This window comes from Scyliorhinus canicula, chromosome 4 (assembly GCF_902713615.1).
Source record: "Scyliorhinus canicula chromosome 4, sScyCan1.1, whole genome shotgun sequence".
Classification (NCBI taxonomy): Eukaryota; Metazoa; Chordata; class Chondrichthyes; order Carcharhiniformes; family Scyliorhinidae; genus Scyliorhinus; species Scyliorhinus canicula.
The window spans coordinates 190,551,453-190,578,623 of NC_052149.1; the positions used below are offsets into that span (position 1 = coordinate 190,551,453).

The following is a 27,171-nucleotide window of genomic DNA, read 5'->3' on the forward strand; positions in this document are numbered from 1 at the left end:
TATCATCAGTCTCCTGCCTTGTATAGTGACCCGCTGACAGTGCCGACACAGGCCCATCACCCTGGAGTGATGTTACACAGACCCTGGGAGGGTGGAACAGGGTAGTTCGGGAGGGAGGGGAAACGGGTGTGAGGTTAGGAGATGGTATGACATTGGGGGGAAGGGGGTCATCGGGGAAAGGGGGAGTGGTGGATGGGATAGGGGATGTGATCATGGATGAAGTCTCGTCCTGTGAGAAGCAGGCGAGGATGAGGGCCTCACTGGCCCTCCGTGTATGATGGACCCTTGCCGCTGCCTGTCTTCCTTCCCCCGGCTGCTCCCACAGGTCCTCCCCGGGCTCGTTCTCCAGCCCCTCCTGGACCTGCCCCTCCTTGTTCTCCTTAGATGAGGTCGCAATATTCTCTTAAGGTTAATGTGCAGGTTCAGTCGGTAGGTAGGAAGGCACATGCAATGTTAACATTCATTTCGAGAAGGCTAGAATACAAGACCAGGGATGTACCTCTGAGGCTGCAAAAGGCTCTGGTCAGACCCCATTTGGAGTATTGGGAGTGGCTTTGGGCCCGTATCTAAGGAATGATGTGCTGGCCTTGGAAAGGGTCCAGAGGAGGTTCACAAGAATGATCCCTGGAATGTAGAGCTTGCCGAATGAGGAACGGTTGAGGACCCTGGTCTGTACTGGTTGGAGTTTAAAAGGAAGAGGGGGCATTTTATTGAAACTTGCAGGATACTGCGAGGCCTGGATAGAGTGGATGTGGAGGGGCTGTTTCCACTTGTCTGAAAAATTAGAACCATGGACATGATCTCAGACTAAATGGACGATCCTTTAATACAGAGACCAGGAGAAATTTCTTCAGCCAGAGGGTGTTGAATCTGTGGAACTCTTTGCCGCAGAAGGCTGGGGAGGTCAAATCAGAGTGTCTTTAAGACAGAGATAGTTAGGTTCTTGATTAATACGGGGATCGGGGGTTACGGGTAGAAGGCAGGAGATTGGGGATGAGAAAAATATCAGCCATGATTGAATGGCGGAACAGACTCGATGGGCCAAGTGGCCTAATTCTGCTCCTATGTCTTATGGTTTTCTGTCCATCATCCTCCACCTCCAGCACGTTGGCCTGCTGTTGTGCCAGGTTGTGGAGGGCACAGCAGACACCACAAAGCAGGAAACCCTCTGGCTGGTGTACCGCAGTGCACCACCAGAGTGGTCCAGGCATCGGAACCGCATTTTCAACAGTCTGCACCGCTCAATGACCGCTCGATTGGTAACATGGGACTCATTGGCAGTTCTCCGCATCAGTGCCTGGCCTCTGTACTAGCCTCATCAGGCAGAACCTAAGCAGGTACTCTTTATCCCCCACGAACCCATCCTGGGTTGCCCTCGAAGATGCTGGGGATCTCTGAGTGCCCCAGTATGTAACTATCATGCACACTCCCTGCGAAGCGTGCACATGTACATGATCCAGAGGCGGTAGTGGCACACGAGCTGAACATTCAGGGAGTGGAGCCCCTTCCTGTTAATGAAGGGTGATCCCTGATTCCATTGCACCCATGTCGCCTTGCATGCACCAGTGCATTCAGAGCATCCATGACTTTTGATATGCTGCACACATCCCCGCTCAAGCCCTGGAATGAACCGGTGGCCACCTTGATGGCCAGCGGGAGAGGGCATCACCCTACATGGGGTGCCAAGTCTGCAAGGACAAGGCTCAAGGCGACACCCCATGTGCAGGGGGCTGCTGCACACCCTGCATACCCAGCCGCCCATCACACCGAGGAGTGATCCCCTTGTTGAGGCGGAGCCTCCTGCGGCACGGTGCTATGTCTTTTCGTCCGACGTCATTTCGTCCAACGACACTTCGTCCACGTCTTTTGGTCCAACGTCTTTTTGTCCGCCCGTCTTTTGGTCCAACGTCACTTCGTCCAATTATCCAATTACAAATTAACTCCGTATAAAACCATTCAATTGATAAAATGCAAGTACAATACAGCAAGTGAATTTAGTTGCTAAAATGCAAGTAATTGATAAAATGCAAGTAAAATGCAAGTTGAAAAATGCAGTTTAAAAATCTGAAATTGCAGTTAAAAAATCTAAAAGTTTTTTGTCTAAGACTTTTTGTAACTTGACTTTTTGTAACTTGTACCACTCCACTCCACTATTTGATAGACGATGAAGAAATACCTGCTGAATTCATCGTTTACTTCGACTTGACTTACATAGGCATTGTGAGAGGACGTGGTGCCATACGAAGGAGTGAAACACCTACATTCCCGACAGCTGTATGGAATGTTAATCAGCGTGTTCTACAAGATCTACCGAGAACAAATAATGCTGCTGAGGGGTTTCATTCTGCCATAAAGCGTTCGGCGGGTGGAGCTCATTTGAATATCTGGAGGTTAATCAAAACTCTGAAGGAAGAGGAAGGGTTCATAATAGGCAAAAAGGCTCAAATTCTTCGGGGAGATCAGTCGACTTCATGTACGCGATATAAGAAAATAACTGAACGCCTCAAAAGATTGGCCGTTGAATATGGTTCTACAACAAAAATTGATTTCTTTAGGAATGTTGCTTACAATTTACATCAATTTTAAGTAATTTCGGGAATTTGAAGTAATTAGTAAACTTTTAGATTTTTTAACTGCATTTTTAGATTTTAAAACTGCATTTTTCAACTTGCATTTTACTTGCATTTTATCAATTACTTGCATTTTAGCAACTAAATTCACTTGCTGTATTGTACTTGCATTTTATCAATTAAATGGTTTTATACGGAGTTAATTTGTAATTGGATAATTGGACGAAGTGACGTTGGACCAAAAGACGGGCGGACAAAAAGACGTTGGACCAAAAGACGTGGACAAAGTGTCGTTGGACGAAGTGACGTCGGACGAAAAGACGCGACACGCTGCGGCACATGCTGTCCAACATCTCCTCAAACGGGCCATCGTTGGCCTCCCCATTTGATCTCTCCTTGGTCTAACGGGCGGCCGGGCCTGCAGCCCCCTGCACATGGAGTGCTGCCACAAGCCTGCTTTGACGCTGCTGCCACCTTCTTGGGCGTCTGGTCTCCTCAGCTGCCACCAGCACCATGGGGAAAGCTTCTGCGGGGTCGGCAATACCATCCGTATTGTTGTACCTGTAAGGAATTGGAGATGGTGAGACCAGCGATCAGTTATAGCTTCAACCCGGGACCCTCGAAGCCCCCAAGCCGACCCGACACTGCACATGCGCTCCGACCAGTGCAGGGTCCCCGAGACCCCGGACAACAAATCCCTGACGGGAAAGTTAGTGGAACCGAGATCCGGTACCCTCCCCAGGTCCACAGAAAACACTCTGGTCGTAGGGATATTCCCAGTGCTGAAGCCTAGCTCTAGAGTTTTAGATTGTTGGCTGTTACCTCTGTGGTATTGACACCTTTTAGGGTCCAGGCAGTGTGTCCAGGCCTCACAGTTTGATTGGACTGCTGGACAATAGCACTCATTGAGACCTGGCATGTGTACCTACGGGAATGCACTTGGGAGCTGTGAAGTGCTCACATAACTAACATTGCCAATTCCCTATGAGCAGTAGCCTTCAGTTGTGTAGCCAGAGGCTGCTGACAGTCAGAGGGAGTGAAAGTGTCCTGCACTATATTACCATGAACAGGACTCTGTGCTGGAAGTGCTCTGTGGGGCACTGGCAACAGCTGTAGTTGTCCCTGTTATGGATACACACACAGTCTGGGAATGGCCTATAGGACCCACGGGCGTCCCTCATGCTCCCCGATCAGGCCCACCCCCCTTCCCCTCCCCAAGCACGTCCGGGCGGGGTCCAGAATCCACCAACGGGAGCGGGCCGATTAGATCAGAAACCGATCAGCTGGCGTGGATCCCGATTTCTTGCCTCTTCCGTGATATAACCGGCTCACACAGATCCGCGATAGGCGCAAAATGCGGCTGTTAGATCGCGCCCAATGTATGACTAGCTCAGGAAGTGTGGCATAAAGTAGGTAAATGTGGAAGCTTAAAAGAACTAACCTTTGCTGATGCTAATTCTGAATGCCAGGCAATCGATTGATAACCTTTCTTTTTCACTTTCTTCCATGTACATAATTCCTTTTCAACCATATATCTTCCGACTTCATCCCTTACCATATTTTCACAATTCCCCGACTGAACCCAAACGTGTCTTCATTCCTCTTCATGCCCATGTCAAATAATGCTGAGCTCATTTTCTGTTGCTTTCACTGCTAAGTCTGCTTTTTGGCCAGTCGGCTTTCTGGCACTGCATTGATCCATATTTTTATTGAAAGCTGTGATTAGATATCAGTGATGCCAGTTTCCCCACTTCCTAACTAATTTACATATACCTCCCTCTGAATTGTGGCATTGTGTGTTACCTGTACTAATTTCCACAAGGTCACTGCCGAAAAGTAGGTGCTGTTATTGTATTGCAAAGAAACCTACACTGTGCCACTGCTAAATGACAGCCATCTGCAAACTCTCCATGGACTGCAGACTCACCACTGACCACCAAGCTATCACTTTCCAGGTAACTTATGGCTTCATCTGTGGCGATCTTACCCCCCCCCCCCCCCCCCCCCAACCACCACCACCACCACCACTGCCCCTCACCAATCCAAGGCCTTAGCACCGTAGTTCCCATCCCTGATCAATCTGGGTCTACCTCATCCCAAAGGTAGACAAACAAGGTTGTTCTGGTAGATCGACTGTTGCAGCCATCTCATGTCCCAGTGAACTCTTCCCTTCACGCTCTCTTCACCCCCCCCCCCCCCCCCCCCCCATGTACATCAGTTTTTTCAGTAAAACATGATGTTTTGTTCTTTAACCTTTTGAATAACTGCTGTTTTGAATAACAGGGATAGCAGTTGATGAAGATAGTGGCAAAGATCATGAAAATGGTGGATGTATTTGTATCTTTCGAAAAAGTGGCAAAGTAAAGGCACTGGCTGATGAGCTTTATAGTAAGTGACCATGCTCTGTAAATTCTAGTTTTAGTAATTTGACAATACTTTGTGCTTGTATATTTTTTTTCTTTCCGCAGACAATGAAAAACATAAATTGAATTACGTTGATCACTCTATTTCGGTCTTATTTTTGTGTATTTTAGGCTCTTAAGGCATGAACTTATTTGTCACAGAATTAAAAATAAAGTGAGCTTTATTTTTTCTCGCTGAACATTAGTCTAACCAATAAATATATGATATCAACATCTACCAATCTAGAAAACTAACAAAAGCCAACTGCTCAAAACTGCTGTGACTGTTGTTGGCCTCATGACATAACGGTACAGGCCTCAAAATCAAGGTTTACAATAGTGCTGCATTTTGAAATTATTGAAACAGGATTTGGGGCACGTCACTTATTTCCAAACATTGCCAGAGGGTATGTGCCCCAGAAACCTCACCGTTTAATGTCTGACTTGGGGCATTTTCTGATTTTTGAAGCCTACAGTTCTTTTTTTATGAACATAACCATAATCTACCTACTTTGCATTGATTTCAAAATTCTGGGGCGGGATTCTCCTGCAATTGCGGGGCGGTCCGTACCGGTTCCAAGAGTGGTGTGAACCACTTTGGCGTCGGGCCACCCAGAAATTGTGGAATCCTCCGCACTGCCGGGGGCTAGGCCAACGCTCGAGGGGTTCGCGCCGCACCAACCGCCGGCGAAGGGCCTCCGCTGACCGGCGCGAGTTGGCTCATGCACAGGACTGCCTGCGTGGTCTGACGCAGGCGCAGAACCACTGGCGTGTTTCCTGCACATGTGCAGGGGGTTTCTTCTCCGTGCAGCCATGGCGGAGCCTTACAGAGGCCGACGCGGAGGGAAAGAGTGCCCCTACGGCACAGGCCTGCCCGCAGATCGGTGGGCCCTGATCGCGGGCCAGGCCACCACGGGAGCCCCTACCGGGGCCGGATCCCCCCTGAGGACTCCGCTAACCGCCCTCCAAGCCAGGTCTCGCCGGGATGGACTATGTCTCATCCACACCGGTGGAACTGGCCAAAAACGGGTGGCCGCTCGGCCCATCAGGTACCGGAGAATTGCCGGCGTGGGGGGGGGGGGGGTGGGGGGGGGGCGCTGCCAACGGCCCCCGACCGGCGCGGCACAATCCCTACCCCCGCCCGAAAACTGGCGCCAGAGAATACAGCAGCCGGCGTCTGAAGCGGCGGGGAGGGATTCACGCCGCACCCGGCGATTCTTCGACCTGGCGGGGGGCCGGAGAATCCTGCCCCTGATGTTTCCAGAAAAGAGACTGAAGTGCTGAAATAAATCCATTAATGAACTTGCATCAAGAACAATTTTTTGATCTCAAATCTTAAAAAGAAAAGGAAATCTGAAAATAAGTAAATAGCACACAGCAACTCAGAAATCCCTGAAAGTTTTTCTGAGGAAAATGATTTCAGCAAATTGTTTGTTATACAACTTAATTGGGGAAACCACAAAGTGTACACACTTTGATTCTGCAAAATCAACGGAAAGCTTGAACATTTTCTGTCGTCTTCATGCACACTGAGCTCAAGGGGAAAACCATACCTTGTTGCTTCTTAACTGCCTCCAGACAATCAGCCAAAGATCTGATTTGGTTGATATTGACAACCTGCAATCCTACAGTCAAATAGGCTGATTTTATTACAAAACCATTGAAATGAGGATAGATGATCAAAATGCCAACAATACATGTCCAAAATTAATCACTCTCTCCCAAAGCCCTGCATCTGTTACTGCTTCATATATTATTTTATTTTAAAGATGCAATAATATCTGCCTCGGGCACACCATGTGACTGAATAGTCCAACATCCAGCAATCGGCCAGGTAACCAAATTTCCCATAGCCTTTTTCTTTATTTCAGTGACCATTTAAAATTGATTCCTCAGCCAATGGATGTTCACAAAGCACCGTTTGTTTGGTAAAAAATGTCTTCAATCTATTCTTGGCCTTCTCAACTCCATTAAAATTGTCCTGTATATCTCAAGTTCCATTTCATAGCTCTAGGGTGGGATTCTCCGACCCCCGCCGGTTGGGAGAATCGGCAGGAGGATGCATCGCTCCGACGCTGGCTGCTGAATTCTCCTGCGCTGGTTTTCGGGCGGGAACTGGCTGTGCAGCCCCCCCCACCCCCCCCCCGACAATTCTCCGAGCCCCAATGTGCCGAGTGGCCACACGTTTTTGGCCTGTCGTTTTGGCGTGCAATAGATGAGGTCCATACCGGCGGGACTTGGCTTGGAGGGCGGCTAGCGGGTCCTTGGGGAGGGGGGGGAGGGGGGGGGAATCCATCCCCGGGGAGTGCCCCCGTGGTGGCCTGGCCCACGATCAGGCCCCACCGATCTGCGGGCGGTCCTGTGCCATGGGGCACTCTTTCCCTTTGCGGCAGCCTGTGTAAGGCTCTGCGATGACTGGCACGGAGAAGAAACCCCCTGCGCATGCGCAAGAAACATGTCAGCGGTTCTGCGCATGCGCCAGAATACGCCCTCGGTCTGCTCATGCGCCGGCACTGGCCTAGTCCCCGGAAGTGTGGAAGATTCCGCACCTTCCTGGCGGCCCTTTGCCGGCGTGGTTCACACCACTCTTTGGCGCCAGTACGGGCCGCTCCACCGATCGCGGGAGAATCCCACCTCTAGTTTTTCATTACTAGTATCATGCTGGTAAATTCATGTGGTATGCTCTCAGGGCTACATGTGCTCTCCATATGCAGACGCTCAAAAAGTCACACAATGCTCTAATTGATCTAATCAATATTTCTTATGAATCTGTTCTTGCTTTACTCTTGTACACTGTGTCTATTTAATAAACCCAAAGTGCTGAAAACCTTTAACTGTCCAATAGTTCCTGATTTATCCTTCCCTCCCTCCTACACTTGAGGGTTACTCAGCAAATAACGGCAAATTACTGCGGATGCTGGAATCTGAAACCAAAAGAGAAAATGCTGGAAAATCTCAGCAGGTCTGGCAGCATCTGTAGGGAGAGAAAAGAGCTAACGTTTCTAGTCCGATGACTCTTTGTCAAAGCTAACAGACAAAGTTGGAAATATTTACTCAGGTTACTCAGCTGTTCTATTACACAATTCACATATTTAAGAAGGATTGAAAAATTGATGCCAGAGTTACTGCCACTTTCTCTCTGCCACTTTTTTAATGCCTCGGAACCATGTCATGAGCACTGGCTGAACTTTTACAGCTTGAATTCATTTTTCAGTAACCAAATTATTTTTTTTTTAGTTATCTCCAACAATTGCATATTCTTTTTTGCACTGACATCCTTGCAAAAATATATTTAATATGTGAGGCCTTCATCTCGAATTAGGCATTCACACTCATTCTTTAATTATATCCTTTCTTTCACTATTCTTTTACTTTTTATCAGCTATAAAAGTACTATTTTCTTTTATATTTTCTGCTAGTTTTATTTAAATTTCCTTAAACGCTATTACTCTATTCCCTGGCCTCTTATATTCTAATTTCTTTTTTTTCCTTAATTGTTTAAATTCCTTTATTTATCCACAGTATTTCATAGCTTGATGTAGCTCCTTTTTTAACTTCTGGGAATATATTTATGTTTTATATTTGTTTCCCGTATCAATTTCGACGGTTTTCCACCGCTGAACCTGTTTACCAAGTCTTCTGCTCAGGTAGTTTGGACTAGATTCTGATCTTGCCTTCTCTTTGCCTGTTTCCAATTCAGTACTTTGAGTCTCATCGGTTGTTTGTCTCATTTTATTTTCCAGAACAAAATTTTTAAAAACTCCTTTCCGGGTTGAAGGAGAAATATACCAATCAAGAAAATCCTGGATGCATTTGGGCAGCACGGTAGCATCGTGGTTAGCACAATTGCTTCACAGCTCCAGGGCCCCAGGTTCGATTCCCGGTTTGGGTCACTGTCTGTGCGGAGTCTGCACGTTCTCCCCATGTGTGCATGGGTTTCCTCCGGGTGCTCCTGTTTCCTCCCACAGTCCAAAGATGTGCAGGTTAGGTGGATTGGCCATGCTAAATTGCCCTTTGTGTCCAAAATTGTCCTTAGTGTCGGGTGGGGTTACTGGGTTATGGGGATAGGGTGGGGGTGTGGGCTTGGGTAGGGTGCTCTTTCCAAGAGCCGGTGCAGACTCGATGGGCCAAATGGCCTCCTTCTGCATTGTGAAATCTATAAGCATTCTTATGGGGTTTTTTTTAGCCAATGTGTGATCTTCATTCTAATGAAGCTTGGAATGACAAAAATTTCCCCCAGCGCAATTCTCAGTTATGGGCTCTCCTGCTGTTCATCGGCCTTGATGCGCTCTCGCTCTAATAGAATAGAATAGAATTTACAGTGCAGAAGGAGGCCATTCGGCCCATCGAGTCTGCACCGGCTCCTAGAAAGAGCACCCTACCCAAGGTTAACACCTCCACCCTATCCCCATAAACCAATAACCCAACCCAACACCAAGGGCAATTTTGGACACTAAGGGCAATTTATCATGGCCAATCCACCTAACCTGTACATCTTTGGACTGTGGGAGGAAACCGGAACAACCGGAGGAAACCCATGGACACACGGGGAGGATGTGCAGACTACACACAGACAGTGACCCAAGCCGGAATCGAACCTGGGACACTGGAGCTGTGAAGCGATTGTGCTATCCACAATGCTACTGTGCTCCCCAAAGCCACTGAATCGCGCCCTACATTTGCTACTTTCTGTTGTGTTATGCTGCTTTGGATAACACAGACTGCTACTTGATGTAGTCTTAACTAAAGGATGCTCCAGACTCTGAAATGAGTTCAATGTGTTTATTAAACTATTAACACAATTCTCAAATGAGTTTGACTCTCTACTAATCTAACTGTTGTAATTAAGTCTAACTGGACCAGCTTGCTCTAAGCCACGTGCTGGGGTGTGATGCTGCTGATCAACCCTGTCTAACTCTCTCTAGATGTCTGTCTGTGGAAAGAGGCAGGGTATGAGTGCCTCATCCCTTTTATAGTGTTTATGTCATGCCCCCTTGTGGTTATGCCCCCTCTGAGTGTCCTGACTGCCCATTGGTTGTGTCCTATTCTGAGTGTTCATTGGTTGCATGTTTGCATATCATGACATCTCACCCTTTTTTTTAGATGTATATACATGTGAATGTGTCTGTCTAATGTGACTGACTGAGGAATACAGAACAGAACAAAAAAAATCAATGCTCATGGTCCAGTCTCTGAGGCCTGCGTCTGATCCTCATCGACCGCCAGAGAGGTGATGGAGGGTATGACGATGTCTTGACAGGCGAGTGGGAGCTTCGACTGGTGGCCTCGTGGTTCGAGGTGTCTGGAGGTGGCAATTTGACATGTGGAAATGGAGGGGAAATTGGTTGTGGGCAAGCAACATTTTGCAGTGCCCTTCGATTCTTTCGCACAATGGAGCCATCAGCCATACGTATGACATAGGATATGGCGTGGCCTGTCGAACGAAAGCCGGTGCAGACCACCCACCATCCGGTATCTTGAACCTGACCGTGTCTGCCGGGGATAGCACGTCCAGATTGGTGGCATGTGCATCATAGCCCTGCTTCTGACTATCGTGAAGCTGCTGCATCTTCTGCAGCACCGGGAGGTGATCACGGTTGGGCAGGTGTATGGCTGGAAGCGTCGTCCGCAGGTCCCTGTTCATCAGGAGTTAAGCTGGTGACATGCCAGTGCACAAGGGAGTCGCCCGGTATGCAAGTCGTGCAAGGTGTATGTCGGAAGCAGAGTCCGAGGCCTTGCGGATGAGCTTCTTAACAATGTGCACCCCTTTTTCGACTTCGCCATTGGACTGTGGATAGTGCGGACTGGAGGTGACATGCTTGAAATTGGAGCTCTTGGCAAACGTGGACCATTCTCGACTGTGGAAGCACGGGCCATTGTCGCTCATGACTGTGTTCGGGATGCCATGCCGCGAGAATGTCTCTTTACGTGCTTTGATGCTGGTCCGTGAGGTGAGGTCTGGCTGCTTCAGCACCTCAGGATAATTCAAAAAGTAATCGATGATTAAGATATAGTCGCAACCATTCGAGTGGAATAAGTCAATGCCAACCTTGAACTATGGAGAGGTCTTTAGGTCATGTAGTTGGAGTGTCTCCTTTCTCTGCACTGGTTGGAACCTCTGACAGGTTTCGCAGTTCAGGACCATGTTCGTGATGTCCTGGTTGATGCCAGACCAGTAGACAGCTTGCCGGGCCTTGCGTCTGCACTTTTCTATGCCCTGGTAGATGGGCTTTAGAGTGGTTTCACAGGTCGGCGCAACATTGAGGGCCGAAGGGCCAGAACTGCGCTGTAATGTTCTATGGTGTCCCTCGTGAATCTGCTGCAGCACCATGCTCTGGAGACATAGCGGGATGAGTATCCTGTCCAACTTGAGCAGGGTGCTGTCGATCACCGTCGGTACGTCCTTGACGTAGAATTGAGGGCATTGCCCTTTCTGCCAGCCGTTGCTGAGGTTGTGGATGACTCGCTGCAACAGAGGGTCTTTGGCCGTCTCTTCTCGGATGAGAACAATCTTCTCATTTGTTGCCGGAAGAGTGCTTGCATACAGTTGTACCTGCAATACAATGTGCTGAATGATCCCCAGTGGTTCACTAGATGAGTTGACGGAGCGGGACAATGCATCGACGATGATGAGCCCCTTGCCAGGTGTGTACACTAAATTGAAATTATACCTCCGGAGTTTGAGCAGAATTCTCTGCAAACGACGGTGTAGACCCTTTGAATGAGGTTCAGTTGCTTGCAGGCGTGCGCACCTAACAAGGATGCCCTGTCTGGTATAACAATCTCGAAGCGTAACTTGATTGTGTGTGTCGGCTGGACACCTGCGGATGGCAGGACCCCAGTATCTTGATTGCGTTTCCATTGTAGTCCAGGGGTTTGCAGGCCACTGGAAGGATTGTGGGGGGCTTCTTGATTCTCTTGAAGTCCACCTGCGAAATCAGGTTGGCAGAGGCACCTGTGTCCAGTTTGAACTGGATGGGGCAATGGCTGACCTTCATCACTGCATGCCCTTCGACCTCGGAAAACACGGCCAGGATTGATTGGACTTGCGATGTGTCCAGTGTGGCGTATTCGCACTTCGTAGTAATGCCTACTTGGTGATTGTTGTCCAGGTATTCATCATCTGGATCCGTAGCACTGCCTCGATCAGAGTCATGCATTCGGTGTTGCACACTTCTGATGTGCCACTGTCGGAATTGGAAGCGCTGACTCCTGACTGGTGGTGCAGATTTGCACAGGGCTGCATAATGGTTTGGTTTCCCACAGTTTAAACAGAGTTTGCCTCTTGCAGGGCAGTTTTTAAAAAATGGGCGGTGCTACAGTTCGCACACGTCATGACGTCGGCGTCATGACGCTCAGTGCGCCGTTGCGCATGCGCAGTGCGGTTCTCGGACGTCTGCACCTGCGCAGTGTGGTTTTCAGCCGATTCGTGTTCCCGATCGCATTGTGCATGCGTTGGGCCCTGGGAAGAGCGCGCAAAATGGCCGCTTTCGTCAATGTGGCAGCGCTGCATCCGGGAGATGGCCTGAACACACACCACCTCATGGGAGGTTTGTTTTTCACTTTCTGCCGTTTTGGACTGAGAATAGTGATTTTTAGAGTGCTCATGCACAGTACACGGTTCAATCGCGACTGGCAGGGTCATGTGCTTGATTTTCAACAATTGCTCTCCCAGAGGATCAGAGTGGGCTCCAAAACGATTTGGTCTCTGATCATGGAGTCAGTGATATCACCGAAGTTGCAGGATTGCGCTAGCAGTCTAAGGTTAGTTAGATAGGAGGTGAAGGATTCGTCTTTACCTTGCATCCTCTGCTTGAAGATGTATCGCTCGAAGATTTCGTTGGTGTCCACCTCGCAGTGGCTGTCTAATTTGTCCAGGATGGTTTGGTACTTTGTTTTGTACTGCCCTTCGGAAAAGTGAAAGGAGTTGAAGATCTCTATCGCATGGTCACTCACAGTGGTGAGTAGAAGAGCTATCTTCCGAGCATCGGTCACGCCATTGAGGTCGGATGCTTCCACGTATAGTTGACATTTCTGCTTGAATGATTGCCAGTGGTCCTGAGCTGATGAGGAGCCTGAAGCTTGTCCATTGTGTCTGTATTCAGTAGCTGGTTGTCACGGATCTTGCTGAGTTGAACTAAATAGATTGAACAGTCACTCCTGGTATCATGTTGTGTTATGCTGCTTTGGATAACACAGGCTGCTACTTGATGCAGTCTTAACTAAAGGATACTCCAGACTCTGAAATGAGTTCAACGTGTTTATTGAACTATTAACACAGTTCTCAAATGAGTTTGACTCTCTACTAATCTAACTGTAGTAACTCAGTTTAACTGTACCAGCTTGCTCTAAGCCACGTGCTGGGGTGTGATGCTGCTGACCAAACCTGTCTAACTCTCTAGATGTCTGTCTGTGGAAAGAGGCAGGGTGTGAGTGCCTCATCCCTTTTATAGTGTTTATGTCATGCTCCCTTGTGGTGATGCCACCTCTGAGTGTCCTGACTGCCCATTGGTTGTGTCCTATTCTGAGTGTTCATTGGTTGCATGTGTGCATATCATGACACTTTCCAATCTGATGGAACCTTTCCAGAATTTCGAAAAACTAACACCAACATATCTGCTATCGTGTTAGCTGCTTCTTTTAGAGCCCTCGGGTGAAATCCATCAGGATCCAAAAAATTGTCAGGCCGCAGCTCCATCAGTTTGCTCAGTACTGCTTCCCTAGTGATTAGAATTTCACCAAGTTCCCCTCTCCTTCCACTCCCTGATTTACAGCTATTACTGGAATTTGTTTTGTATCCCCTACAGTGAAGACAAGCAAAATAGTTTTCATTTCATCTGCCTTTTGCTTGTTAAATACTATTGACTCCCCTTTGTCACTCTCTTGAGGATCGACACTCATTTTGTGTATTTGTTTCCTTTTTAGATACCTGTAGAAACTCACTGCTATCTATTTGTACATTTCTAGCTAGTTTCCTTTCATATTCAACTTCTTTTTGCTGATTAACCTTTTAGGCATTCTTTAGCATTCTTTACATTCTGATGAATCATATGACCTGCCATTTATCTTTGTGCATGTGTATGCTTTTTCCTCAAGTTTCATGCTTTCTCTAACTTCTTCAGGAAACCATGCATGGTTAGTCCTCCCTTCAGAAACTTTCCTGAGTAAGAATATATTTTAAATATTCTGAAATGCCCCCTTAAACGTTTGCCGCTACTTTTCAATAAATGCTATGTGCATTCAGATTCAGAACCTTTAGTTTTGCCTCTTTGTTATCTTTGTAACATCTAGCCTTGATTGTTGGTGCATTCTTAGGTTTTTGCTCTGTCCCTTTTTGCCATTCTTTGATCCTCATTCCCCATATTACAGTATTATTTTCCTCTCTTCTCTTTGATATATCACCAGTGGAATTCTCCGTCGGAGGGATCCTCCAGTCCGCTGGCAGCAGACCCATGGGTTTCCCGACCGCGTGAGGTGGCCACAATGGGAGACACCATTGGCCAGCTGCGGGAATGGAGAAGCCGGCGGGGGCGCGCAGTGCCGGAAAACACGACTGGCGGACCGGATAATCCCGTCATACATCTTTCCACATTTGATCCCTTGCCTCCACTATTTAGTTTGAAATCCTCTCTACTTCACTAGTTGTTATGCGGTTTGCAAGAATAATTGTCCCATCACAGTTCAGGTGTTGACCAACGTTCCCCAGTACTGGTGCCAATGCCCCACAAACCAGAACCCACTTAGCCCACACCATTGATTGTGCCACGCATTCATCTCTCTAATTTTATGTGCCCAATACCAATTTGCAGACATCTCGGGTGATAATCCTGCTTTGAATTTAGTGCTTAGCTCCTCATTCTATATGCAGAACCTCTTTCATAATGTTACCTCTGTTGTTGGTACCTACTTAGAGCACAATCATTGGATCCTCCTCCTCCCACTGCAAATTCCTCTCCATCCTGAGCAGATACCTTGAACCTTGGCACCGGGCAGGCAACACAGCCATCTGGAATCACGTCCTTGACCGCAGAGAACAGTATCTATCCCCTGATTATGCTGTCTCCTATCACTACCTCTTTGCTCTCCCCTTTTGATTTCCACCCTTTGCCATGACCAGTCCACCCATTCACCTTGCAGTCTTTTTCCTCATCCAAACAAGCTAAGAAAATTTCAAACCTATTGAACAATTGCAGGGGCTGACACTCCTGTCCTCTGAGTCCCCTTACCTCCCTCACTCATAGTCACACCCTCCTGTCTCTGACCACGGATCAAATCAGAAGACCCTATCCTAAGTGATGTGACTCCTGGTACAGAGCATCCGGGTTACTTTTATCCTCCCTGATGTGTTGGAGAGTTTGCAGCACAGCTCAGAGCTGAAGTTCCTTGAACCACAGACGTGTTTGTCTTAGATCATATTGGCAGCCAGGAACTTCCACAGGCTGCAGCCTTGGCACATCACCTGTCCTGCCAGCCTTGATGTGTTTTAATCAATTATTTATTTATATTATTCACTTATTTCTGTTGCTTTTTTTATACCTTCCATTACCTTCACCAGTAATTTGTATACTATTTTAAACCTTCGACCTGAACTACCATGATACACAACAAACCGCTACCTCCTTCCCCTATTGTATCGTAAGAACCAATTTGTACAGGCTGGGAAAGGTAGAAAAGCAGAAGGAAACAAACACCTCCTTCCACACACTTTCCCCACCCAAATCGCTAAACTCCAAGTATGCACACGGTTCCTCAGCTGCAGTTATTTTGGGTTGTGGATCGCCTGACTAGTCGAGGCACAAACTAGTTAACTATCTTTCATATTATGCCATGTCCTTATCCTTCATAGCCCTGGCTGTAGCTGTTGATACGTTAAACCTCCCCCTCACAATGCCTCACTATCATCATCCAGTTGGGTGGGATTACATTCATCTGGTTCCACTCTTATCTATCTAATCATAGCCAGAAAATTATCTGCATTGGCTTCTCTTCCCAATCCTGCATCATTGCCCCTGATATCCTCCAAGGATCTGTCCTTGACCCCCTACTATCTCTCATTGATATTCCGCCCATTACCTGAAAAAAAACCATTTGTTTCCTTCTATAAGCTAATGACATGCTCAATTTTCTCAATCCCTTCATTGTCTCAAAATTATCACAGTGTCTGACATCAGGGGCGAAATTCACCACGGACCTACGTGACGCCCATTTCCGGCGGGCAAAGGCGGCGTCGGTGACTCCGACGTCGCGGCCTGCTTTTAGGCCCTAAATCTCCGTTCCCGAAAGGGCCAGCAGCGGACTGACGCTATACACATCAGTTTCACGCGCTGCGGAAGTGGCCGGCGAACGCCGCCCGACGAAACTGGATATAAATAGAGCCCCCCCCCCCCCCGCAAGATCTCCAGTCATGGCTTTGCGCCGCTCAGCCCCAAGATTCCTGGACCGCGACCTCGATGCGCTCCTGGACGCTGTAGAAGCGAGAAGGGAGGACCTTTACCCACGAGATGGGCGCAGGGTTGCCCCGAGACTCCGAAGTCGCCTGTGGAGGGATGTCTCTGTGGCCGTCAGTTCGGTGGGTATCACCCCAAGGACAGGCACCCAGTGCCACAAGAAGATTAACAACCTCGTCAGGGCAGCCAGGGTGAGTCCCCCTCCCCGTGACATTGACACCTACCTTGACCTTTATTCTGAACTTGACCTTCATTCTGAACTGGAACTTGACCTTCATTCTGAACTTGAACTTGACTTTTATTCTGAACTTGACCGTCACTTTGAGCTTGACCTTCATTCTGAACTTGACCTTGAACGTTACCTTTATTCTGAAATTGACCTTGACCTTTATTCGGAACTTGAACTGGACCTTCATTCTGACCTTGACCTTCAGTCTGAACTTGAACTTGACCTTCATTCTGACCTTGCCCTTTATTCTGAACTTGACCTTTATTCTGAACTTGACCTTTATTCTGAATTTGACCTTTATTCTGAACTTGACCTTTATTTTGAACTTGAACTGGACCTTCATTCTGAACTTGACCTTCATTCTGAACTTGACCTTGACCTTCATTCTGAACTTGACCTTCACCCTAATTTGGTCACCAACCCTAATGTGTCGTGACCTTTGCCAGGGGATATGGGGTGGTGACTCATATGGACCGACCCAAGGACATTGGGCTGATTATTCCTGCACTGCTGACGAGTCCTTGGAGTGGGGCCCGTGGCGCTTAACCTCTGACACCGGCTGGTGTCTGTCTCCTTCCTTGTCCAGGGAACAGGTTGTCCCAACTCTCCTGCATGGCATTCAGCAGTGTCTCGAGCTCTACAGCTGCGAATGTCGGTGCAACTCTTTAAGGTACCATCTTCCTGGCTGCAATGAAAGTGTGTGGGGAGAGGAATGCTTATAGGCAGCAAAAACTAATCAAGCTCTCGGGTGCCAATCAGGACAGCACCAAATTCAATATTTGCTTTAGTTAGATTAGCTCGAGTTCCACTGGGCACCGGTGCTGGCCCCTTTGCACGTCCTCAAAGGCTCCGACACTGGCGCTGCTATCAGGACAGTACATCAACACCAATTCAGTTCCAGCATCTGCTCTTAGACTCCAGGATGAGGTTTACATTGCAATTTATATTAATGAGGGAAGTGAAAGCGCTTCTGCCATAATCGTGGACGACACATAAATTGGTGTGATGGCACAAGTCTACAAAGGAATATGTACAGATTAAGTTAGTTGGCAAAAACATGGCAGACGGAATATAAATAAAGAAAACATGAAGTTCTGAACTATGGTAGGAAGAATAAATGAGCTGCATATGATTAACATGGAGAAAGAGTGCTGAAAGCTGCCAAACCGTTGGATTTGGGGGTCTCCAAGCATCAATGAAAAAAAGCTAGCATGCAGTTAACTAGATAATTAGGAAGGCAAATTGAATATTGGTCTCGTGTCTAACACTGTTGTTTCTACATCTGCTACCCACACGCCCCCCACCTCCAACAGGACAAGCGATCCTACAACAGGAGGTGTCAAAGGAATGGTGGGGGCATTGCCGAGGAGAGACCACTCGCCGTCCATGAGGAAAGGGCCCTGGAAATGGCAGGAGGACCTGAGGACCGGGAGGTTGCCGAGGCAGAGGTCGGGGGCCCGCCAACAAGTGAGCCACCCACGGCCCTTCCCCCTCTCCCATATCCACCCTCCCCCATATCCCCTCTCCCCATATCCCCCGATCTGAGTGTTTAACCATGTATGCTGTCTTGTGTATTGCAGGACCAGACATCGAGGCACCTGTCCCCGCGGATGCCCACCGCCCGCAGGATGCCCCAGGGCGGCCACGGGAGAGGGAGCGACCCGGCCCCTCTGGCCTGCAACGGCCGCAGGATGCCCCAGGGCGGCCACGGGAGAGGGAGCGACCCGGCCCCTCTGGCCTGCAACGGCCGCAGGATGCCCCAGGGTTGGAGAGGAGATGCGCGGCTATAGCCAGACGACGCCCGCGTCTCGTGCGCATTCCGCGACGCAGGGTTCAAAGACGCCGCGATGAGGGGAGAAGCCAGAGGCCCCCGTCGCACCTAACAATGGACACCCCAAGCCAGGACACTGCCACCCAGGACAATGGACGGACCGAGCAGATGGGTGAACCCCAGGGGACCACAGACACGGACTTTGACCATGCGCACAGTTCAATGGCACAGCTGTCTCCAACACCCTCCACCATCGCAGAGACACGCAGAGAACCCGGCAGGGCTTTTTAGTGACGAGTCATCTGGGTCACTCGCTGGTGCGTACAACACTGTCGTCCCAGTACAGCAGGTGGAGGTAGGAGCGGCAGAGGGGCCGGGAGGTCGGAGGGCATCCTGGCGCAACCAAACATCTGCCGCCCAGACTGGTCCCGGGTTCCTGGAGTTAACGGACCCACCCATAGACCCGATGCAATCAACAAATCTGGGTCGATTGAAGAGGGTGACGGCCGGCTTGCAGCTGATGCAGACGCAGGTGGAGGAGTCCACCCGTGTCCAGGAGCAGGAAGTCGTGCTGGTCATGCGTGCCACCCAGGCCGAAACCGCACGGGTGGCGTCCGCCGTCGAGGCAATGGGTGCAACGGTGTCCGACATGGGTCGCAGTATGCAAGCTCTGGGGCTGTCCATGCAGGCGGCGTCCGTGTCTCAGGACGTGGCTTCCCACTCTCAGGAAGCCATGAGCCAGACCCAGCGGCTGATGGCAGAGGTGTTCAACGTTGTGGCCCTGTCTCAGCAGGCCATGGCGCAGTCTCTGCAGGCAATGGCCCAGTCTCAGCAGGCCATCGCTGAGGGCATCGGTGCCATTGTCCATCACCTCACCGGCGTCGCCGAAAAACAAACAGGGATGGTCAACTCCCTGAGCTCCATTGCTGCAGATCTGAGGACCCTTGTCGGTACCAGCACGAGCCTCCAGGACTGGCAGCGCCAGGTGTCGGGGCAGCGTCAGATGGCCGGTCCGTTCACACCCCCGACCCATGTAGAGGCCCGGGGGCCATCGGGCACCCCGAGGGAGGAGGAGGTGCTGTGCTCTGTACCGGGTCCCCCTGTAGGGGAGGTCCCGGAACACCGCACCACCTCGGACTCTTCCCCCTTCCGTCCCAGGTGCATCTGGTGGGCAGCGGGTAAGACAGGCTGGCAGCTCGCCATCCCAGTCGCCCGAGCCGCAGCCTGGCCCATCTAGGCCGGGCCGCCCCAGGAAACGTCCGCTAAAGGGATCACGAGTCACAGGGCATGATTCGCAGGAGTCCACCTCCAGTCCTGCTGTACTGTCTGGGGAACCACCTAGGCGTAGTAAAAGGGTCCGTATTATCAAGAAATTAGAAACTTAGTAAGTTGGCACGGGTGAAGGGCACAGTAGTTTCAGAGTCTAGGGCACATGTATGGACTGTCTGTCATTAAAATCACTTACGCACCTACAGAAGCTGCCTTTGTATTCTGTCCGAAGCGTGCGGGGGTGTCATGTAGGTTGAGTGCCAGTGTGTGTGGAGGGCCTGATGTCAGCCTCAGGTGAGTGTGTCCCCCCTTCACCTGGCCCGCCCTCTCAATCCCTCTGGGCAGAGGATGTGACCATGCGCTGCAGTGTGACGGCCGCATGCAGGGATGGTCCGGAAGGTTGGTGGTACTGTGGCCATGGGTCAGACATTGTACAACGATTTGGAGCCAGGAGCTCATCGCAGTGCGTGACGTCATCATCCTCCATGGACTGCAGTAGACACGCTTCCATCGGCAACCGTGTGATGACGCCCCATTGTGTCGCAGTGGATGTGCAATGGAGGGGTGTTGTGCTTTCAGGTGGGGTGGAAATGGTTGGTGAGGTGTTGGGTCTTGGTGCAGGGTTTGTGAGGGTGGAGTGAAGGTGTTGCGTGGGTGAGGGTGGTCGGATGTTGCCATGGTGTGTGGAACGTTGCCATACTCGCCGATTCGCTACCTCCCTAGTCTGTGAACCGGCTGGCTATCAGCCTGTCCCGTGCTCGCTGACCCTTACGGTGATGTTGGGCAGCCACCCGCCAATGACCTGCCCGTCTGCCCTGATCATTGCCCCATCTCCCTCGTCTGGGGAGGTCTGCGCCTCTTCCTCCGGCTCCTCCACTCCCCCCTCCTCTGGCTGCGGCACATCACCCCTCTGCTGGGCGATGTTGTGCAGGACACAACACACCACAATGATGCGGCCGATCCTATCTGGCGGGTACTGGAGGGCCCCCCCAGAGATGTCCAGGCACCTGAATCGCGACTTGAGGATCCCAAAGCACCTCTCAATTAGACCCCTGGTCGCTGCATGGGCATCGTTGTATCTATTGTCCGCGTTAGTCTGTGGCCTCCGTATAGGCATCATCAGCCACGGCCGCAACGGGTAACCCCTATCGCCCAGCAACCAGCCCCTCATCCGGCGGTGGCGTCCTTCGAACATTCCAGGGATGTTCGACCGCGACAACACGTATGAGTCATGAACACTTCACGGGTACCGGGCGCAGACGTGCATGATTATCATGCGGTGGTCGCAGACCACTTGGGTGTTCATAGAATATGTCCCTTTCCTGTTTGTGAAGACGGCCCTGTTGTCTGCAGGTGGCCGCACGGCTACGTGCATCCCATCGATCAACCCTTCGACCATGGGAAACCCAGCCATGGCAGAGAACCCCACGGCCCGGGCATCCTGGTTTGCCTGGTCCATGGGGAAGCGGATGTAGTGGTCCGCAATGGCATATAGGGCGCCTGTCACGGCCCGGATGCATCGGTGCACCGATGCCTGTGAGATGCCGGACAGGTCCCCACTCGGCGCCTGGAATGAGCCCGTGGCATAAAGGTTGAGGGCCACTGTAACCTTGACAGACACGGAGAGAGGGTGTCATCCCCCAGTGCCACGCGGTGCCAGGTGAGCCATCAGGTGACATATGTGTGCCACGGTTTCAGAGCTCATCCGGAGTCTCATCCTGCATGCCCGGTCTGTGAGTTCCAGGTACGATGAACGGGGTCTGTACACACGGGGCCTCCTCGGACGTCTCCATCACTATGCCGCCACAACGTCCTCCACCCTCTCCTCGTTCTCCTCCTCCTCCTCCAGGGCGACTTGTACAATCGCGGATGCAACCACGGCGGAAAACATCACAGGCTGAACGGAAAACATGATTGCCTGCGGCGGGGGGGGGGGGGGGGGGGGGGGGGGGGGGGTGGTGGCGGGGAAGACAACATGTAATCATTGCCCTTATCCCCCAACCAACCCCCCCCCCCCCCCCCCCAACCCACCGGCACTAAAGTAAGTGATTTCACTCTCTCTCTTCACAAACCCCTCCCCCCAATCTACCGGCACTAAAGTAAGTGATTTCACTCTATCTCTCTTCCCAACACCCCCCTCCCACCCCTACCCCCCCACCCCTACCCCTTCCCCCTCTCCAACGCCGCGACCCCCCCTCTCCACCCCTCTCCAATGCCGCAACCCCCCCTCTCCACCCCTCTCCAATGCCACGACCCCCCATCTCCACCCCTCTGCAACGCCGCTACCCCCCCCCCCCCAAACGCCGGTATTCTCCTCCCCCCCCCCCCCCCCCCCCACACACAAACGCCGGTACTCTTCTCTTCCCCCACCCCCCACACAAACGCCGGTCCTCTCCTCCCCCCCCCCCCCCCCCCCCCCCCCCACAAACGCCGGTACTCTTCTCCTCCTCCCCCCCCACCCCCCACACACAAACGCCGGTACTCTCCTCCTCCTCCCTCCCCACCCGCACTCGATGTAGGTAACTGAACGGCGTCAACCATCATCAATAGTTGACGCCGTTATAAACATAGAACAGTACAGCACAGAACAGGCCCTTCGGCCCTCGATGTTGTGCCGAGCAATGATCACCCTACTCAAACCCACGTATCCACCCTATACCCGTTACCCAACAACCCCCTCCCCCCCCCCCCCCAACCTTACTTTTAGGACACTGCGGGCAATTTATCATGGCCAATCCACCTAACCCGCACATCTTTGGACTGTGGGAGGAAACCGGAGCACCTGGACAAAACCCACGCACACACGGGGAGGGCATGCAGACTCCGCACAGACAGTGACCCAGCCGGGAATCGAACCTGGGACCCTGGAGCTGTGAAGCATTTATGCTAACCACCATGCTACCGTGCTGCCCCCGATTTTCGCCGACGTGACCCGTGGCCACATCGGCGGGTCTTCGACCCATCCAGGCCGGAGAATTAATCACCGTAAAAATTAAATGACATCCCGCCGGGGCCAGCTGTTCTCCGAGGCTGCCGGCGGGATTTGAACTACGCCGTTTAATGGTGGTTCGGAAAATTCAAAACATGGCGGGAGCGGGAATAACGCCGCCGCCGGCCGATTCTCTGACCCTGCGTGGGGTTGGAGAATTTCACCCCAGGTACTGGATGAACAGAAATTTTCTTCCAGTAAAATACGGGGAAGACCATGGCCATTCTCTTCAGTTCTTGCCATAACCGCCATTCCTTTACACCAGTAGCCTGTATCAGACTATTCACATTTGACACGAGATGTGATTCTTACCACATATATGTGTTGTAATTAAGGCCACTTAGTTTGACTTTGATAACAAAGTCAACTCGATACCTCCTCCAGTTGATCTGTTGAAACACTTATGGAATTCTTTGTTCCCATCAGACTCAATTATTTCAGCACACTACTAGCTGACCTCCCAGGTTCTGCCATCAGTATACTTGGGGTCATCCAAAACTCAGCTGCTCATTTCCTAACTTGCATCCAGCCATCACCCCAGTGCTGTGCCTTCAGCTGCCAAGGGCCTAAGCTTTGAATATTCCTTGTGAAACAACTCCTCTCCTCCATTTTTCCTCCTTTAAGCCACTTCATAAAACCTCCACTTTGAACAAGCTTTTGGTTATTTGACCCAGTATCTCCTTGCATAGCTCAGTGTCAAATTTGATACGTTTCTCATGAATTGCCTTGGGACATAGTATGTTAAAAGTACAAAACAAATACAAGTTATTCCTGTTGCTGTTAACGCATGGGACGTGTACTTCAACCAAAAATAGAATACTTGCCAACGGCATTTTTAATAAATTAAAAAATTACTGGAAAAATTCAACAATCAGGCAAAATTTGAGAAGAGAGAGCCGTTAATGTTTTGTGTCCTTATGACTTCTTCAGACTTCGGTACTTTTCTAGCATGTTCTGACTTTAGTTTAGATTTCCATCATCCACAATATTTTGCTTTTGTTTTGGCATTTTAAAAAAAGTTTGAGATTCATGACCTGGTGACCAAAGTTTCCGTCGGGGAACATTTTGGGAATAGTGACCATAATTCTGTACATTTTCGAATACCCATGGATAAGGACAAGAGTGCTCCTCGAGTAAGGGTGTTAAATTGGGAAAAAGCAAACTACAACAGAATTTGACAAGAGCTGGGGCTTGTGGATTGGGAGCGGCTGAATGAGGGTAAATCGACATTTGATATGTGGGAGTCTTTTAAAGACCAGCCGATTAGCGTGTAGGACAGGCATGTACCTTCAAAAATGAAGGACAGAAATGGCAGGATTAGGGAACCATGGATGACCGGCAAAATTGAGAGACTAGTCAAAAAGAAAAAGGAAGCATTCATGAGGTCTAAGCAACTAAAAACAAAGCTTTTGAAGAATATAGGGAAAGTAGAAACAACTCAAACGGGGAGTTAAGAGGGCTAATATATATATATACCAATAAGTATCATTGGCAAGTAGGGTTAAGGAAAATTCCAAGGCCTTTTATACATATTTCAAGAGCAAGAGGGAGGGTAGGCTCACTCGAGGACAAAGGGGGGAAGTTATTTGTGAAGTCTGAGGAAGTGGGTGAGATCTTTAATAAATACTTTGCATCAGTATTCACCAAGGAGTGGGACATGACTGTTGTTGAGACTAGGAATGGGTGTGTGAATATTCTAGGACATGTCAGCATAATGATGGAGGAAATGTTGAATATCTTAAAATGCATTACGGTAGACAAGTCCCCTGGGCCAGATGGTATATATCCCAGATTACTGTGGGAAGCAAGAGAGGAAATAGCTGGGGCCTTGTACCTTTGCATCGTCTTTGACCACAGGCGAAGTTCCAGAGGACTGTAGAATAGTCAATGTTGTTCCTTTGTTTATGAAGGGAAGCAGAGATAATCCAGGCAATTACAGGCCGGTAAGTCTGACAAGGAAGCTGTTGAGAAGATACTGAGGGACAGGATTTATTCACGTTTGGAAGCGAATGAACTTGTTAATGATAGACAACATGATTTTGTGCAGGGAAGGTCATTTCTTACCAATTTGATCAAGTTTTGTGAGGAAGTGATAAAATTAATTCATGAGTGAAAGTCTGTGGATGTCGTCTGCATGGATGTTTGATAAGGTCTCTCATGGCCGACTGGTACAAAAGGTAAAGTTACATGGGATTTGGGGTGTGCTTGCTGGATGGATAAAGAGCTGGCTTAGCAACAGGAGACAGCAGCAGTGGAAGGGAGTTTTTCAGAATGGAGATCTGTAACTAATGGTGTTCCACAGGAATCCATGCTCACACCACTTGTTTGTAATACATATAAATGATCTGGAGGAAAATGTAGATGCTCTGATTAGCAAGTTTGCAGATGGACTCTTAAGACAGGTCAAGTTGCAGATAATGAAGGGAACTGTCCGATAATACAGCACAATACAGATAGATTGGAGAGTTGGGCAGAAAAATGGCACATGGAGTTCAAACCAGACAAATGTAAGGTGACGCATTTTGGAAGGTCAGTCAGGTGTGAATTATCCAGTAAATGGCAGAACCCTTGAGAGCATTGACATGCAGAGGGATCTGGACATGTCCATGGTTCCATGAAAGTGGTATCACAGGTGGATAAGGTGGTCAAGAAGGCATACGGCACACTTGCCTTCATTGGCTGGTGAATTGAGTACACGAGTTGGTAGGTCATGTTACAGTTGTTTGTGTAAAACTTTTGTTAGGCCGCATTTGGAATATTGCGTGCAATTCTGGTCGCCACACTACCAGAAGGATGCGGATGCTATGGAGAGAGTGCAAAGAATGTTTATCAGGATGCTGCCTGGTCTGGAGAGTGTTAAACTCAGATTCTTTTCATTAGAAAGATAGAGGCTGAGGGGAGAACTCATTGAGGTCTACAAAATTACAAGATGTATAGACAGGGTGAATAGTCGGAAGCTTTTTTCCAGGATGGATGACTCAATTACAAGGGGGCACAGGTTCTTGGTGAGAAGGGAAAGTTTAGGGGTGGTGTGCGGGGAAAGTTTTTCACGCAGAGAAAAGTGGGTGCCTGGAACGCATTGCCAGTGGAGGTGGTGGAGGCAGGCACAATCACAACATTAAAATTATAAATTGATAGACACCTGAATGGGTGGGGAATGGAGGGATACAGATCGTTTGGGCAATAAGTAGTAGATCTAAATAAGGAATCTGACAGCGCAGGGTGGGTGGGCCGATGGGCCTGTTTCTGTGCAATAATGTTCTTCGTTCTTTCTGTACCCCCCTTGCCCAGCTTGTAAATAATATGGAATGCTGTAGAAATTCAGTTGTGAAATAATTGCTTGATAGTCTCATTGATTTATATTTATGTTTAAATACAGCATATGGTAAGCAATTACTTTGTTTCAGAACAAACATTTCTGGACTTTGACAAAGAGTTTGAAATACACTTTGGGATTGCACACACTCGGTGGGCAACACATGGGGTTCCAAACAAAGTGAACAGTCATCCTCAAAGCTCTGATAAAAACAATGGTATGTATATTTTTAAATAAACATTTTATTGAGGTATTTATGGTTTTATAACAGCAACAGAAGAAGAAACAGTGTAAATACAATGACAAATATATTGCAAAAGCTGTCTTTATCTCTCTCAGGTCCCACCTTTTCTAACCCCCTACTCAATGGTATGTATTTTTAATGCATCAAAAGTGATGAGAAAAGTAAATATATTCCTAATAAATTGGCATATAAATGATTGGGTAGTGAATGAATTTCAGTAGAATGGTACAAGATTGGATTGCAGCTGAAATTAATTTAACCATTTACTAACTATTTATTGCAATATCTACGGAAATATTTTGTATTTTTTACTATTGGGTGATTGGGCTGCTGAGTACTTGGTTACACAGAGGTGCCATGATAACAATGAAATGAAGAAAACAACTGTGACAAAAATTAAACCAACTTTTCTCACCAGGTATTTTAAATTTATTAAAAACTTATTCAGAATTTTTATTTTTCAATTATTAATTCATGGGATGCAGGCATTTCTGGCAAGGCCAGTATTTATTGCACATTCCTATTTGCCCATGGTGGTGGTCACCGCCACTACCTTAAACAACTCCAGTTCATATGGTGAAGATACCACAATCCTTGGTAGGGAATTCAAGGACTTTGGTCCAGTAATGATGAAGGAACGGTAATCAATGTCAATCACTGTGATGTATGACTTGGAGGGAGACCTGGAGGAGATGGTGTTCCCATGCATCTCCTGACCTGAGCCTTCGTGGTGGAAGAGATCATGGATATGAGAGGTGCTGATGAAGAAGCCTAGGTGAGTAGTTGCAAAGCATCTTGTAGATGCACTGCAGTCAAATTGTGTCGGTGGTAGAGGAAATTAATATTTAAGCTGGTGAATGGGGTACTGATCAATTATTTGGCTTTGACAAAGGGTCATCTGGACTTGAAAGGCTAGCTCTGTTCTCTCCTTACA

The 27,171-nt window shown here is 49.0% G+C and overlaps 1 protein-coding gene across 5 annotated transcripts in view; it reads left to right on the forward strand.

Moving 5' to 3' along the window:
- LOC119965249 (glutamine--fructose-6-phosphate aminotransferase [isomerizing] 2-like) overlaps positions 1 to 27,171 on the forward strand; it is a 206,590-nt gene that overhangs the window by 104,425 nt on the left and 74,994 nt on the right. For 4 of the 5 annotated variants that reach the window (XM_038795735.1, XM_038795736.1, XM_038795737.1 and 1 more), the window contains 2 exons: positions 4,854 to 4,958; positions 26,085 to 26,210. In XM_038795735.1, coding sequence (XP_038651663.1) covers positions 4,854 to 4,958; positions 26,085 to 26,210 — 231 coding nt within the window. The remainder of the gene's footprint in view (positions 1 to 4,853; positions 4,959 to 26,084; positions 26,211 to 27,171) is intronic. The other variant, XM_038795739.1, reaches the window with a different exon arrangement.